Here is a 14,460-nt window from a genome sequence, read left to right on the forward strand (position 1 = left end):
CCCCCCTGCTGAGGTCACTCTGCAACTATGTGGGCCTAAGGGCCTGGCGGGGTCCTGGCAGTAGGCAGGCCGGCAGGGGTGGAACGGAGGAGTCGGCGGGGAGCAGGGTTTCCTGAGCGAATTCTTCCCCATCTCCCTGCAGGCCCACAGGCTGCGGGGCACCCCTTCGTGGGGAGTCCAGGGAACATCACTGGTGCCCGAGGACTCATGGGGGCCCTTCGGTGTGAGCTCCAGGTTCAGGGGGAGCCCCCCGAGGTGACCTGGCTTCGGGATGGACAGGTCCTAGAGCTGGCAGACAGCACCCAGACCCAGGTGCCCCTGGGCGAAGACGGGCAGGATGACTGGAAAGTGGTCAGCCAACTCAGGTGCCCGGCCTCCCCTAACCAGACACGACCCGCATCCCTCCCGACCCCTGTGTCCCCACCTCCATCACACGGTGCGTGCAAAGTCACTCGCAGGAGCCCCACCTGGGCTGGACCCCAGCGTGGCCACACGCTGGCTGCGTGGCTTTGAGCATGTGACATAACTAACCCTGGCTTTCACTTTCCTCTTCTGTAAAATGAGTTAATAATAGTACCCACTTATTCGGTCTTATGAGTTTCCAGCCCAGACTCTCCTCTTTCAGCTCTGAGGACCCCCTCCCCGGGTGCAGCTTTGACCCTGAACCTCTCTATCCCTCCTCTTGCCCTGTCAGAATCTCGTCCCTGCAGCTCTCAGACGCTGGATGGTACCAGTGTGCCGTGGTCCTGGGCAGAAAGACCTTCGTGTCCCAGCCTGGCTACGTCGGGCTGGAGGGTGAGCCCTGGGCTCAGAGGTCGTGGGAGACCAAGAATCCTGAGGGGTCAGAGGTGCTGGAGGATTCACGGCATGCATTGGGGCCGTACAACCTAGGAATGTCAGAGATCTTGGGGGGTCAGGCAGCTGGAGGGGTCTATAAATTATTGGGGGCAGGCCTGCGTAAGATTATATGTTTTGGGCAGGGGGGTAGATATCTTTGGGGCTGTCAGCTGTCCTGGGGTCATACGTGGTTGGGGCAGGACATTCGGGGATCAGATCAAGGATCTGAGGCACAACTGAACCCTCTCCCCAACCCCCCGGGGGCCTCACTTTCCGCATAGGTAAAGTGGCATGAAGAACAGGAGTAAGACATTCTGGAAAAGAGACATGAGAGGCTCAGACATTGGTGGGGAGAGTCAGATATTGGGATCATGTTTCCTGGGGGTAGAGGTGTCCTGAGGGGTCAGACATAGGGGTCAAAGACCCTGCACCCTACAACATCCTAATGGTGAGTCAGACACCTAGGGGGCTCAGAGGGGCCCCAGCCTTCACCACTGCCCCCCCGCCCAGGCCTGCCTTACTTCCTGGAGGAGCCTGAGGACAGGACTGTGGCTGCCAATACTCCCTTCAACCTGAGCTGCCAGGCCCAGGGACCCCCAGAGCCCGTGGACCTACTCTGGCTCCAGGATGCTGTCTCCCTAGCTGCGACCGTGGACCACAGTGCCCAGCACATACTCCGTGTTCCAGGTGAGTCCAGGGATGCGGTCAGCTCAGCGCAGAGGGCCGGGCAGGATGGAAGTGGGGAGCCCTTCATGCCTCTGTGTGAGGGTCTGCTCGTCCCTCTGTCCTTCTCTGTCTGTCTCTGTCTCTGAGTCTCCCTCTAGTTTTTCCTCTTTGTCTCTGAGTATCTCTGTCTCTGCATTTCTGTCCCCATCTATCTCGTTTCCCTCTGTATGTTTTCTCTCTGTCTCTCTGTTCTCCATCTCTCTCTGTTGCTCTGTGTGTCTGTCTCCCCGTCTCTCTGCTCTTTCCCCCTCCATTCATGCCAGCCTCTCTGCAGAGAATTCTTTGTCCTGGGTTTCCTCTGAGCTGCTCCATGGCCAAGTGTGTGGGGGTCTGATGCCCCTTGTGTCAGCCCTTGACCCCAAGCAGGGCACCGGAATCAACTGGGCCTTCCTCTCCTTTAGCTTCTTACAGAAGTAACCCAAGATGGAGAGAGACATGACAGGTCTGAGTGACAGGAGAAACCCTCCCAGCCTCAGGGTGACCATCCCCTTCCACACCTCACAGATGGGGCAGGACCTAGCTTGGGGTCACACAGCGTTCAGCCAGAGTTGGGGGACCCTGAGCACAGGGGGTTCCCCTCACTGAGGAAGGAGAGGCAGAGGAACACAGATGGGGGAGGCTGAGTCCGTCAGAGGGAGGCGCCTGGACCTTGGAGGGCATCGGCTTCCAGCATCCCCAACCTGCTGCTTCCATCTGCTGGCGTGGGGAGGGGACTCCTGACAGAGGGTCTCTTAGGGTGGAAGGAGGTGCCCACATTCCCAGCATTCCGGGGGCCCTGAGTGTACGAGGAAGCAGGGGTGAGCATGCCGGCCTCCAGAGGGGTGACTCAGGCCCACAGCTCTGGGGTCTGAGTCAGCCTGGCAGGACCCGGGCAAAAGGGAGGGAGAGGGGGATGGTTCCCCCACCCCATGCCAGGAAGAGGGAGAAATGGAGGGCACAGGTGTGAGAGGATCTGTGTGTGTATCAGCGTGTGAGGGAGCTGCCAGGTGGGGATCTCTGTGTGTGTCTCTGTGTGTGGGGCGGGGTGGGAGGTCTGGGTGTGTCCCTGTCCCTCTGGATCTGTGTCTCAGTGCATCTACCTGTTTGTATGAAGGTGTGCCTTAGTGAGGGCTGGCTTCTGTGGATGTCTCAGAGTGTGAGTGTGTGTGTGTGTGTGTGTGAGAGACTAGCTATGTTTCTGTCGCCTTAGGTGTCTGTCCCACTGTGTTTGGGTCTTTATGGCATGTTTCTGTAAGTTTCTCAGGGGCTGTCAGTGTGTGTGTGTGTGTGTGTGTGTGTGTGTGTGTGTGTGTGTGTGTGGCTAAGTATCCCAGTGTCGGCCTGCTATCTGTCCTTCTTTGTGTTTGTGTGTCCACAGCTGTGACTCACTGTGAGAGGGTGGAGTGCGTATGTGTGTGTGAAGAGAGATGGCAGAGTGATGGACAGCAGTGTGTCTTGTGGCTATTTTCCATACCTCCCTGTATAGAGGTGACGATGCCAGCTTACAGGCGTGTGCCTCTAGGTGTCAGTGTGTCTTAGTGGGAGCTTCTGTTTCTTTGTGGACTCAGGAGGTGTCCTTGGACAACTTGGTGTGTTTCTTGGTGTGGTTCCACTGCCTGTGGCTGTGTACGGATGGCTCTGTGATATCTGTGTATATGTCACAGGGTGAGCATGTTGGTATGTGACTCTGTCCCATGGACCCCTATAGACATGTGTGTGTGTGTGTGTGTGTGTGATTCACAGCAGGTAGTAACAACACCCTTCTGCTTCTGTCTGCTCTCCTGGTATGTCAGTCCCAGCCCTGACTGCCTCTTGGTGGATGAACTTGAGGTACTCACCAGCCAGTGTGTATATATGTGTCTGTGCCACTCTCCACGCTTGTGTGTCTGCAGCAACTCTGTGTGTCGATGCAAGTGTGTGTTTCTGTATCAGCCTGCATCTTGAGGAATGTGTCTGAAGCAACCTGAGTGTGTCCAGCTCTGTTTTGAAGGCTTGGCTGTGTTTCTGTGTGAGCCAGTCAACATCAACCTGATTTGTGTCCTGTTGTGTACCCGTTTGTCCACTTCAACCTCAACGTATGTTTGTTGCTTGGTGGGTGTGTCTCGAACTGCGGGGAGGTGTGTGTGTCTGTCAGCTTCAGCCTAGGTGTGTATTGTGTTGCTAGGTGTCTGTAGTCAGTGTGTGCTCATTCGATTGCGTGTTTGTGTTTGTGTATGTGTGTGTCTCTCTTTGTGTGTGTGCGTCAGTGTCAGCCCCTTGTGTATACATGTCAGTCATAGAGTATGCTTTTGTGTCGCTGCCTGTTTGCGACAGCGTCCTCCTGTGTAGTTAACCAGTGCTGCTGTTTTCTGTTTTAGGGCCAGTAATGTGCCCTGTAGGCCCCTGTACGTTAAGTGTGATTCATTGTGTGTGTGTAGGAATTCGTGGTGTGTGCTGTATCAAGGAATTTCGTCCGTTTGTGTGTGTCTGTCCCTGGATCTGACTCAGGGCGTGCCCCCTCTCTCCTTCCATCCCTCCAATTCCCTCGGAAAAAGCAAAATGAGCTCTGGGGTGGGGGAGGGTGGCGCGGGGCGCCGAGGGGGAGAGGGACGGTACATCTGGAAAGCACATCTGGAGCTGGTCGTAGAGGGAGAGCCCGCCGGAGGGGAGGGGGTCCCAGGCCCTTTCGCCCCTGTCTCCCCCTCCCTCAAGGTGCGGGCCGCTGGGGCCCGGGAAGGGGGATCCCAGTCCGGCCGGAAGTGCCGGGGGTGGGGGGGCGCCCCGGTGACTCACGCGGGGGCAGGAATGCTGCGGTCGGAACTGGACCGGGCTCCAGACCCCCCTCCCGCCCCAGGGCTCCAACGGCGGCGGGCAGCGCGGGCTCCCGCGCGGTGACCCTGGCGGGCCCCCACGTGCCAGGTGGCTGGATGGGACCCAGGTTCCCCGCCCCCTCGGGCAGCTCGCCCGGGGCTGTCCTGTCCCTCCCCGGGGCAGCGGAGGCTGCGGGCCCGGACACCTGACCTTGGCTGGGAACTGCGGCCTGGGCAGCGGAGCTGAGGAGCTTCCCTGCCCACCCCCTTCCGGCCTCGCCGCCTTTCCCTCCTTCCACTCCCTCTGCTAACTGAGAAAAGGAAACTTTGTGTCTGTGGGTAGCTGGTGGTGGTGGGAACACAGCACAGCGCAGAACAAACGCAGGAGACACACGCACGCGTATAGCATCCACAGACACGCAGAGAAACACAGGCAGATACAGATCTGCAGTCACACATAGACTGAAGACTTGGTCCTCCTTACGTCCTGTCACCCAGACATTGTGGGTGTGCATGTCTCTGTTGCCGTGTGTGTGAATCTGTGTATGTTGTATAGCTCTGTGTGTTGTGTATCTCTCTGTGTTTGTGTGTCTGCGTCTCTTGTGTTTGTCTGTGTACTTGTATGTGCCTTTGTGTGTGTGCATGTGTGTGTATCTGCCTGTGTTCCCACCACCACCACACTGGGAAAGGGGAGGCAATCCACCCCCAGACACTCAAAAACACACGAACTCACCCACGGAATTACACATGCTCACATTGCTATGTACACACCCGGAAGTGCTCATAAGTACATAAATGCATCCACATAAATTCATTCAACAAACATTTATGGAGAACCTAGTGTGTGCCAGGCCATCTTAGGCCCCAGGGGGGATACAGCAGGGGGCAAAACAGACAGAAACCCCTACCGTCCTGGGCTGACATGCTAGTGGGGTCAACACACAGTGAACAGGATACATAGGACTGTGTAAAGGATGCTGTGATGAGAAGAATCAAAGAGAAAGAAAGCAGGGAAGAGGCTAGTTGTGGAGGGGAGGTTCCAGTTTTCAACAAGGTGGCTGGGGACAGAGGCAACTGGAAGGTGGAATCTGAGTGACAAACGTGAAGGAGGGCAGGAGGGAGCCATGCGGATGTCTGTGGGAATGCTGTTCCAAGCAGAGGGAACGGAAGTGCAGAGTTCCCGAGGTGGCAGCATGCATAGTACCTTCTAGAAACATCAGGAGGCCAGTGGAGCTAGAGTGAGTGAGTGCGGGGGAGAGGGATTGGTAGCAGCCAAGCTTGTCAATGAGCAAACACCTCTATATTTCCACACCCCCATGAGGGCCTGTTTCTTAAGTGTGTATCTATTAGATGTGTATGCCTCGAGACAGGTGTCTGTGTGGCTCAGTGTGATTTTGTCTATTCTTGTGTGTATATGTGAGTGTGTGCACATCTGTGTGTTTGTGTGTGTCTAGGTATGAGTATGTGCATTTCCTTTTTTTTTTTTTGATTACCTTGTTTCTTTTTTTTAAATTAATTTATTGTTTATTTATTTATTTTTGGCTGCGTTGGGTCTTCGTTGTTGCGCTCAGGCTTTCTCTAGTTGCAGAGAGCGGAGGCTACTCTTTGATGCGGTGAGCGGGCTTCTCACTGCGGTGGCTTCTCTTGCTGCGGAGCACAGGCTCTAGGCGCGCAGGCTTCAGTAGTTATGGCGTGCAGGCTTTAGTAGTTGTGGCTCGCGGGCTCTAGAGCACAGGCTCAGTAAATGTAGCGCCCGGGCTTAGTTGCTCCGCGGCATGTGGGATCTTCCCAGGCCAGGGATCGAACCCATGTCCCCTGCATTGGCAGGCGGATTCTTAACCACTGCGCCACTAGGGAAGTCCCCGAGTATGTGCGTTTCTGTATGTGAGTGTGTGCTTCTGTGTGCGTCTGTGTGTATAACTGTGTGTGCTGGTGCGTGCGTCTGGTGTGTCTATGTGAGTATGAGTGTTTCTGTGCGTCTGTGTGTCTGTGTATGTATGTGTATCTCTGTGCATAAGCGTGTGTGTGAGTGTGTGTGCCTGTGTGTGTCTAGGTATGTGGTTCTGAGTGTATGTGTCTGTGTGTATACGTGTGCATGTGTCTCTATCTGTGTGGGTGTGGGTGTCTGTGGGGTAGGGTGTTAGCTGGCCTTGTGTTTGGGGATGGAGGCCTGTGTTCCCAGTGCATTATCTCCCTTTCCCACAATCTCCCTTCAAGCAGGCGCCCCTGGGTGCTAGACTGACCCTGTCGGGTAGGGCGTGGTGGAGGGGATGCTCAGCGTGGCCCGGGAGCCCCTCCTTCCCCTTTCTGACTGGGCCCCTCCCTCATATGACTCCCCAGGTCTGAACAAGACTGCTTCTTTCTCCTGTGAAGCCCATAACGCCAAGGGGGTCACCACATCCCGCACGGCCACCATCACAGGTGACAGGAAAGGGTGTCAGAGGGTGGGGGGTTTGGGTCAAAGGTCAGAGCTGGGGTTGAGGGCAGGGTGGGGAGCTTTGGGCAAGGGGTCAGCTCCTCCCCTCTTCTGTCCACAGTGCTCCCCCAGCGGCCCCGCGACCTCCACTTGGTTTCCAGCCAGCCGACGGAGCTGGAGGTGGCTTGGACCCCAGGCCTGAGCGGCATTTATCCCCTCACCCACTGCACCCTGCAGGTGAGACCTCAGGCTTTCCTCACCTCCATCTCAGCCCTCCTTCCGTCCACAGCCACAGGCCCTCATCCTCTCCCTGGGAAACCAGCCCTTCCCACCCATTCGTGTGTTGAGAAGCACTAAAGCCTTGGGTTAAGCCAGATGTCCTGGGTTCAAATCCTCACTCCACCAGCTGCTGGCCGCATGAGCTTGGGCAGGTGACACAACCTCCCTGGGTCTCAGTTCTTTCATCTATAAAATGGGCATAATGGTGGTACCTACCTGATAGGCTGGCTGTGGGGATTCAATGAGTGAATGCAATTAACAAACTTAAAATAGTATCTGGAACTTTGGAAATGTGTAATAAACTATTGGCTGCTTTTGGGAATTCCCTGGTGGTCCAGTGGTTAGGACTCTGCGCTTTCACTGCCGAGGGCGTGGGTTCAGCCCCTGGTTGGGGAACTAAGATCCCGCAAGCCATGTGGCACTGCCAAAAAAAACCCAAAAAACACTATTGGCTGTTTTCATTTTTTTAGTGTTAGTGATATTGACTCTAGCTGGAATGGGAACCCCGAGACAGCAGGGCCCAGAGTCATCACTGGGTACCCACAGCCCTGTACTTCTCCTGTCCCAGCCCTGACCACCCTGGGTTGTCACTGTCTGGGGGTGAGTCTGTCTCCCCCTGGACCATGAGCTCTGGGAGGGCAGGGCTGGCCTGGTTTAGCCACCACTGGGTCCCTATTATTGCCCAGCGCAGGGCCAGACATCAACTAGGGAATGTTTGCTGGAAGAATACCTAACAACTCAGATGAGCTAGACCCAGCCTTCTGCACTGAAGTTGCTCCTACTCTAGAATAAGAAAAACAAACCAACACACATCTCTGAATATGAGATCCAGTTCTGGCCTGAAGTTCTCTGAGATTTTAAGTTTGAGTGAGGATGGGACAGTGTGTGTGATGGGAGATGACAATAATGGAAAACGACCAACTTTTATTGAATGTCACCTATGTGCTGCGCCTTGCGTTACAGCTTTTCACACAGCCCCTCGAGTGTTTGTGAAGTAGGGTCTATGGATACACCCATTTTCCAGATGAAGTAACTAAGGCTCAGGGTAGTTAAGCAACTTGCCCAAGGTCACAGACAGGAAGTGACAGACGTGGGATTCGAACCCTTGTCTCGCCAAACCCAAAGGGCACTCCTGACCTCCTAAAGACCATTTAGAGCCAGTGCTTGATTAAACGGGAGCTGCCTTTCTTATAAGAAAGACCCTGGCCCTGGAGACAACCTCACATTCACTTGACATTTTAACCCCAGAAAGTAGTGGCTGTTCATCTTCCCATTTTCAAGATAGGAAACTGAGGCCCAGAGAGGGGAAGTGACCTGCCTTCCCCAATGGCTAAAAAGGAAAAAACCGTTTCAATCCCAGAGGCCCAGCTGATTTGGGAAGACCTCAAATGTCAGGTCAGACACCAACTGTACCCGCAACCCACATGCATCCAGTGTCCCCAAGAAAGCAGAAGTGTGCCCTCTTCCCTCTCCAGGTCTCACTTCCTGCTGTGCATGGGCTAAGGGTTCAAGTGGGAGGTCACAGCCATCCCAGGGAAAAGAGAAGTAGGAGTGGGCAGGGGGAGCCTGACTGTCTGCACCCACGTCCCCTTTGTCCCCGCAGAGGTTCCCCTTCTGGTCAGTCACTGTGGGTCAGAGATCAGGCATGGAGACCTACTCCCCCCATCCTGCTACCCACCATCTGCTCATCTCCTACCCAGGCCTTGCAATGCTGTTGTCTCCCCACACGGGGGCTGTGTGACTTTGGGCAAGCTGCTGAATCTCTCTGGGCCTCTGTTTCCTCATCTGTAAAATGGGAATGAAAAAAGAAATTGACCCCATAGGGTGGTGGTAAGAAGGCAATTTGCTCATCCAGGAATGTGCTTGGCAAGGTGCTTGGGACACAGCTGGCACTCAAAAAATGTTAGCTGTTGACAGGACGTGCAAGCCAGTTCACGTGCATCATTTCATTAAACCTCGCACCTTGACAGAGAGGGACTCTTGGAAGCCCATTTTCCAGAGACAGGAACTGAGACCCAGGGAGGTTAAGACACTCACTCTAAATCACACAGCAAATAATATCCAAGCCAAGATTTGGACCCAAAGGAATCTGGCCTTAAGCAGTAAACTTCCCAACACACCGTGTGACGTGGTTACGTCGCCTGATTGCTCCCCAGGGTGAAGGCAGCACCCCTGAGCTGTGTGGCTGTGGGTTGTGTGGCTGTGGCGGGTTGTGCTTCTGTGGGGAAGGGCTGTACAGACGTCTTCCCCAGCCGTGGCCCCTGCCATCCTGATTGTGCCACTCCTGGCGACCAGGTGGAGGTAGCAGTCTGTGCCACTGTGCAGGATGTGCAGAGTTTGACACTCATGGCCAGACAACCTCACACACACAAAATAATAATGACAAACTCTCGATATGCACAAACACTCTTCTACACACTTACGAGAGTCAATTCAGTTAACCCTGCAAAGTAGGGAAACACTGTTGTTATCCCATTTTACAGATGAGGAAACTGAGGTGCAGAGCTAGGGAGTGGTAGAGGCTGGATTTGAATACCAGATGCAGTATCCGTGCTCTTCAGCACTAAGCTGCATTGCCTCTCTGAACAGAAGAGAAGTATTATTACTATTACTGATGCTCTTAAATGGACGTTCTTGTTGTCAGTAGGGCAAAGGTTTTGAAGACAGGATGGGGTTCAGGTCCCAACTTCATCAGTGACAAGCTGGTGTCCTTGGGCCAGTGATTCCATCTCTCTGAGCCTCAGTGTCCTCATCCATATAATGGGCATAAACACAGCACATACTTACAACGCAAAGCTGAGGTGAGGATCAAATGAGTTCAGATGTGTAAAAGGCTTTTCTTATTTATTTATTTGGTTACACCGGGTGTTAGTTGCGGCTCACCGGCTCCTTAATTGTGGCATGCGAACTCTTAGTTGTGGCATGCATGTGGGATCTAGTTCCCTGACCAGGGATCGAATCCAGGCCCCCTGCATTGGGAGCATGGAATCTTAACCACTGTGCCACCAGGGAAGTCCCAAGGCTTTTCTTTTTTAAAATTAAGGTATAACATACATAATGTGCATAATCTTTGGTGTACACCTAGATTGTTTAACCTATGTGACCTCCCTCTGAATCAAGATGCAGACACTTCTCAGCTCCCTTGAAGGCTCCCTCAGCCCCTAGAGATGCCCACTCTTCTGACTTTTTTTTTTTTTTGGCTGAGCCGCTCGGCTTGCGGGATCTTAGTTCCCTCACCAGGGATTGAACCCGGGCCCATGGCAGTGAAAGCACGGAGTCCTAACCACTGGACCACCAGGGAATTCCCTCTTCTGACTTCCACTGTGGGACATTGCTTTTGCCTGTGGTTGAATGTCATTGTCATTATTGTTGATGCTGACCGCCTGCCATGCACTGTGCAACTGTCCTACATTGAATCTTTAAGCAACCCTGGAAGGCATTTGCTCCTCTAAGCCCCCATTTTCCAGATGAGGAAACTGAGGCTCAGAGAGGGAAAGTCTTGTCAGAAGTGGCATTTGCAAGTGATGGCAGAGCCACATTGTGCAGCTGGGTGGTCTCCTCGCTTTGCAAACGCAGGTGCCCATGTTGCACTAACATGGAGTTGTGACACACACACACACATCCTTGCAAAGTTGTGTCGTCACAGCAGGATCACCACCACTGAGAGTTGCATGAGCACCTCCAGTGATTGCGTGGCCACCTGTCCTCATGTGCCCCTCTCTCCCCAGGCTGTGCTGTCAGACGATGGGGTGGGCACCTGGCTGGGAGAGCCAGACCCCCCAGAGGAACCCCTCACCTTACAAGCATCTGTTCCGCCTCACCAACTGCGGCTGGGCAAACTCCATCCTCACACCCCTTACCACATCCGGGTGGCGTGTGTCAGTAGCCAGGGCCCCTCACCCTGGACCCACTGGCTTCCTGTGGAGACACCGGAGGGAGGTAAGAAGGGGCTGGTGGCCAGGAGACGTCGCTCACTGCCCCACTGACCCTTGCATACAACAGTATGACCCCCGGCATCTCCTCTCACCCACTTAACCCACGTGGCTTCGATCTCCTTCCTGCCTGGTCCCCGACTCCTCAGCGTGGCGCACTGGCATCTCTCCCGGACCTCTTCCCTCTGCTTCTGCTCGTGGGAGGCCTGCACGAGTTGCCCACGTGCGTGCCCTCTGTACCCTGCCCCTACTTCCTGGGAACAGGGGTGGGGGTCAGGAAGAGGTGGGGATGCCAGCTTCCCCTCTTCCCTGTCCTCCAGTGCCCCTGGGCCCTCCTGAGAACGTTAGTGCCATGCGGAATGGGAGCCAAGCCCTCGTGCATTGGCAGGAGCCAAGGGCGCCCCTGCAGGGCACCCTATTAGGGTACCGACTGGCCTATCGAGGTCAGGATACCCCCGAGGTGGGTGCTGCTGGCTAGGTTGGGGCGGAGTGGCTGTGGAGGAGGGCGGAGTGGTGGGGAGAAGATGACAGGGCAGACATGGGCAGTTGAGCAGGTTGGGTAGGACGCCATCACACTGTGCTAGGAGAGCACACTGTGGGACGGTTAAAGGGGTCCGGGAGAGGGTTAGGGATGGCTATTTATGAATCACGTACAAAGCGCTTCAGTAGACCTATATTTACCAAGACAGTTTTACAGCAGATAGTGGCATAACATCTTGAGGAAGGGGTGCCTCTTCCTAATTGGCACAAAGGTACTATCTGATGGATGGATAAATGAACAGCAGCACCCTGGGGTGGAGAGATGGGGTGGGAGAGAGGGTGGGGAGTTAGAAGGGGATGGAGCGATGAGGGTGAAAAGATGAGAATTCAGTTCTTCAACAAAAGTACCATGTTCCACGCATCATGCTAGGACTTGAAGACGTGGGAGTGAATAAGACGAAGTCCCAGTCCTGGTGGAGCTGTTATTTTAGTGGGTGTAGGGATGGAGAATGGAAAGGAGAGAACGGGATGGGGGATGAGAAATGAAGGGTAGGAAGAGGTAGGGGATGAGGGACTGGAGATGAGGAGAGAGGAGAGGGCTTTGAGAAAGATGGGGAGTTGAGGCTGAGGGTGAAGGCTTAAGCGTTAGGGGCTGGAGCTCTACTCTGATGCCACGTCTGGACGTCCTAGGTGCTAATGGACGTAGGGCTAAGGCGAGAAGTGACCTTGGAGCTGCGGGGGGACGGGTCTGTGCCCAACCTGACAGTGTGCGTGGCAGCCTACACCGCCGCTGGGGATGGACCCTGGAGCCTCCCTGTGCCCCTGGTGCTCTGGCGCCCAGGTAACTCCAAAGCCATGCTCAGCCCCCTTCAACCTACCCACAGGGACCTAGTCTCTCCCAGATACCCGTGACTTGCTCCCTGTACCTTTGAGCATTACCCCAGTCTAGGCTCTGTTCCTACCTGGAACCTTACTGAGAGCCTCACTCCCTCACCCGTGTCTTACCAGTCTTGCCCTCTCTGAGCATGTCCTCCCTCTGTCCTTTCTCCTCACAGGACAAGGACAGCCAATCCACCAGCTGGGTAAGGACTTTCGCACCCGCCTCTTCTCCCTCCCTTCCCTCATTGCCCAGTGAGGACCTCATCACCACACATACCCTTTGCACATCCCTTTCATATTTCTCAAACTCATCACTCTAATCCTCTACTTCTTGGGTTTGTGTGGTCCTTGATGGAGGTGGCTGGAATGACCCAGTGCATTGTAGGTACACAGTGAATGGTGGATGGATGGATGGATGGATGAATTGATGGGTAGTTGGGTGGATGAATCAATTAGTAGGTGGGTGGATGGATGGATAAATGAACAGACAGGTGAGTTATCCCCCTCATATCCATCCTTCTCAAATATTTCTTCAACAATTCTCAAACATTCCTCCTACACCCATTGTACCCTCCTAGCACTATTACAGCCCCTCTTGTAACTCAACCCACTATCCTTAAATATCCTTACATGCCTTCCTGCATTTCTTTGCATACCTTTCCACACTAATCCCACCCTCCTTTCACGTTCATCCCATTATAACCCTTCATTCCTCACACAGGCCTCCCAAACCCAATGCACACCCACACTTCTCATTCACACACTCTGCATACTTTTTACACACTCACCCTACCTCCAACATTGCAAGCACTGTAAAACTTTCAGTCCACACGATCCCACATTCTGCGACTCTCCTTGCACACTCACTCGACACTCCTTACACATTATTCCCTCACCCCAAGCCGATCCTAACCCATGCCTGCTTTCTGCACACACCCACAACAAATTCCTGGTACACTCAGCACATACCCATCCTCCATTCCTTACACACTCACTCCCACCTTTTTGCACCCCCTTTCCATTCATCCCATGCTTCTCATCTTCCCTTCCCATGTCCTTTGCGCGCTTGTTCCACACTCCTCTCACACCAAAGTTACATCCTTATGAATACCGCTCCTCCTTGTATCTAAAACTCCTTGAATACTCCTTGAATCCTCACATATCCCAGTTCCTCCAGTACTCACCTGACACTCTTTACACACTCCTTTGCACACTATGCCCCTTTACACATTTATTTTACTCTCATCCCTTGCTTTACAAAAACCCTTCCAGGGAATTCCCTGGCGGTCCAGTGGTTAAGACTCGGCGCTTTCACTCCCAAGGGCCTGGGTTCGATCCCTGATTGGGAAACTAAGATCTCAGAAGGTGCAGGGCGGCCAAAAATAAAAATAAAAATAAAACCCGTCCATAGCCATCACACACTCCTCAAAAATATTCCTTGGCCATTGGTCCCTGGAGCCTCAAACTCCTTGCATATTCATTGCACATACCTCGTGCACCAGTCCTACACTGTATGCGTTCTCTCCCTACTCATCTGTTTTCCACACCCAAGTGCCCCCTCCTTGCACGATCATCACACGTATCACACACCCATACACCACTTGAGATTTACTCGCAACCATCCCGTGCTCACATTACATTGCACAGCCCACCCTGCACAGGTCTCTCACTCCCATCCCACACTCCTTCCACGCGCATCACACAATTCCCCAGTGTCCATTCCATTCTTTTCGTTAATATTTATTTATTTTTTATTATTTATTTTTTTATCTTGGCTGCGCCAGGTCTTAGTTGCGACACGCGGGATCTTTAGTTGAGGCGTGTGGGCTTTTTAGTTGCGGCATGCGGACTCTCTTAGTTGTGGCATGCATGTGGGATCTAGTTCCCTGACCGGGGATCGAACCCGGGCGCCCTGCATTGGGAGCGTGGAGTCTTATCCACTGCGCCACCAGGGAAGTCCCTGTCCATCCCACTCTTAACTCACCGTACTCATCCTACAAGTTTCACGCTCTTCCTTTAACATCCACTCCGATCATATCCACTGCACGCCCTGTCCAGCCCAGCCCAGTCTCCCCAGATAGGGGAAGGCACCTGTCACATGCCTCATCAAATATATCCACACCTGCCTCCTTTCAACATCACC

General features: G+C 53.9%; 1 protein-coding gene across 4 annotated transcripts in view; it reads left to right on the forward strand.

Moving 5' to 3' along the window:
• Positions 1–14,460, forward strand: part of AXL (AXL receptor tyrosine kinase) — a 30,289-nt gene that overhangs the window by 1,538 nt on the left and 14,291 nt on the right. For 2 of the 4 annotated variants that reach the window (XM_057534932.1, XM_007166797.2), the window contains exons 2-10: positions 143–365; positions 695–795; positions 1,348–1,524; positions 6,672–6,752; positions 6,869–6,984; positions 10,755–10,965; positions 11,279–11,418; positions 12,129–12,279; positions 12,494–12,520. In XM_057534932.1, the coding sequence (XP_057390915.1) occupies positions 143–365; positions 695–795; positions 1,348–1,524; positions 6,672–6,752; positions 6,869–6,984; positions 10,755–10,965; positions 11,279–11,418; positions 12,129–12,279; positions 12,494–12,520 (1,227 nt within the window). Of the gene's footprint in view, positions 1–142; positions 437–694; positions 796–1,347; positions 1,525–6,671; positions 6,753–6,868; positions 6,985–10,754; positions 10,966–11,278; positions 11,419–12,128; positions 12,280–12,493; positions 12,521–14,460 lie in introns of all 4 variants that reach the window. The other 2 variants (XM_057534931.1, XM_007166798.2) reach the window with 2 other exon arrangements.

Source organism: Balaenoptera acutorostrata, chromosome 19 (assembly GCF_949987535.1).
Source record: "Balaenoptera acutorostrata chromosome 19, mBalAcu1.1, whole genome shotgun sequence".
Lineage (NCBI taxonomy): Eukaryota > Metazoa > Chordata > Mammalia > Artiodactyla > Balaenopteridae > Balaenoptera > Balaenoptera acutorostrata.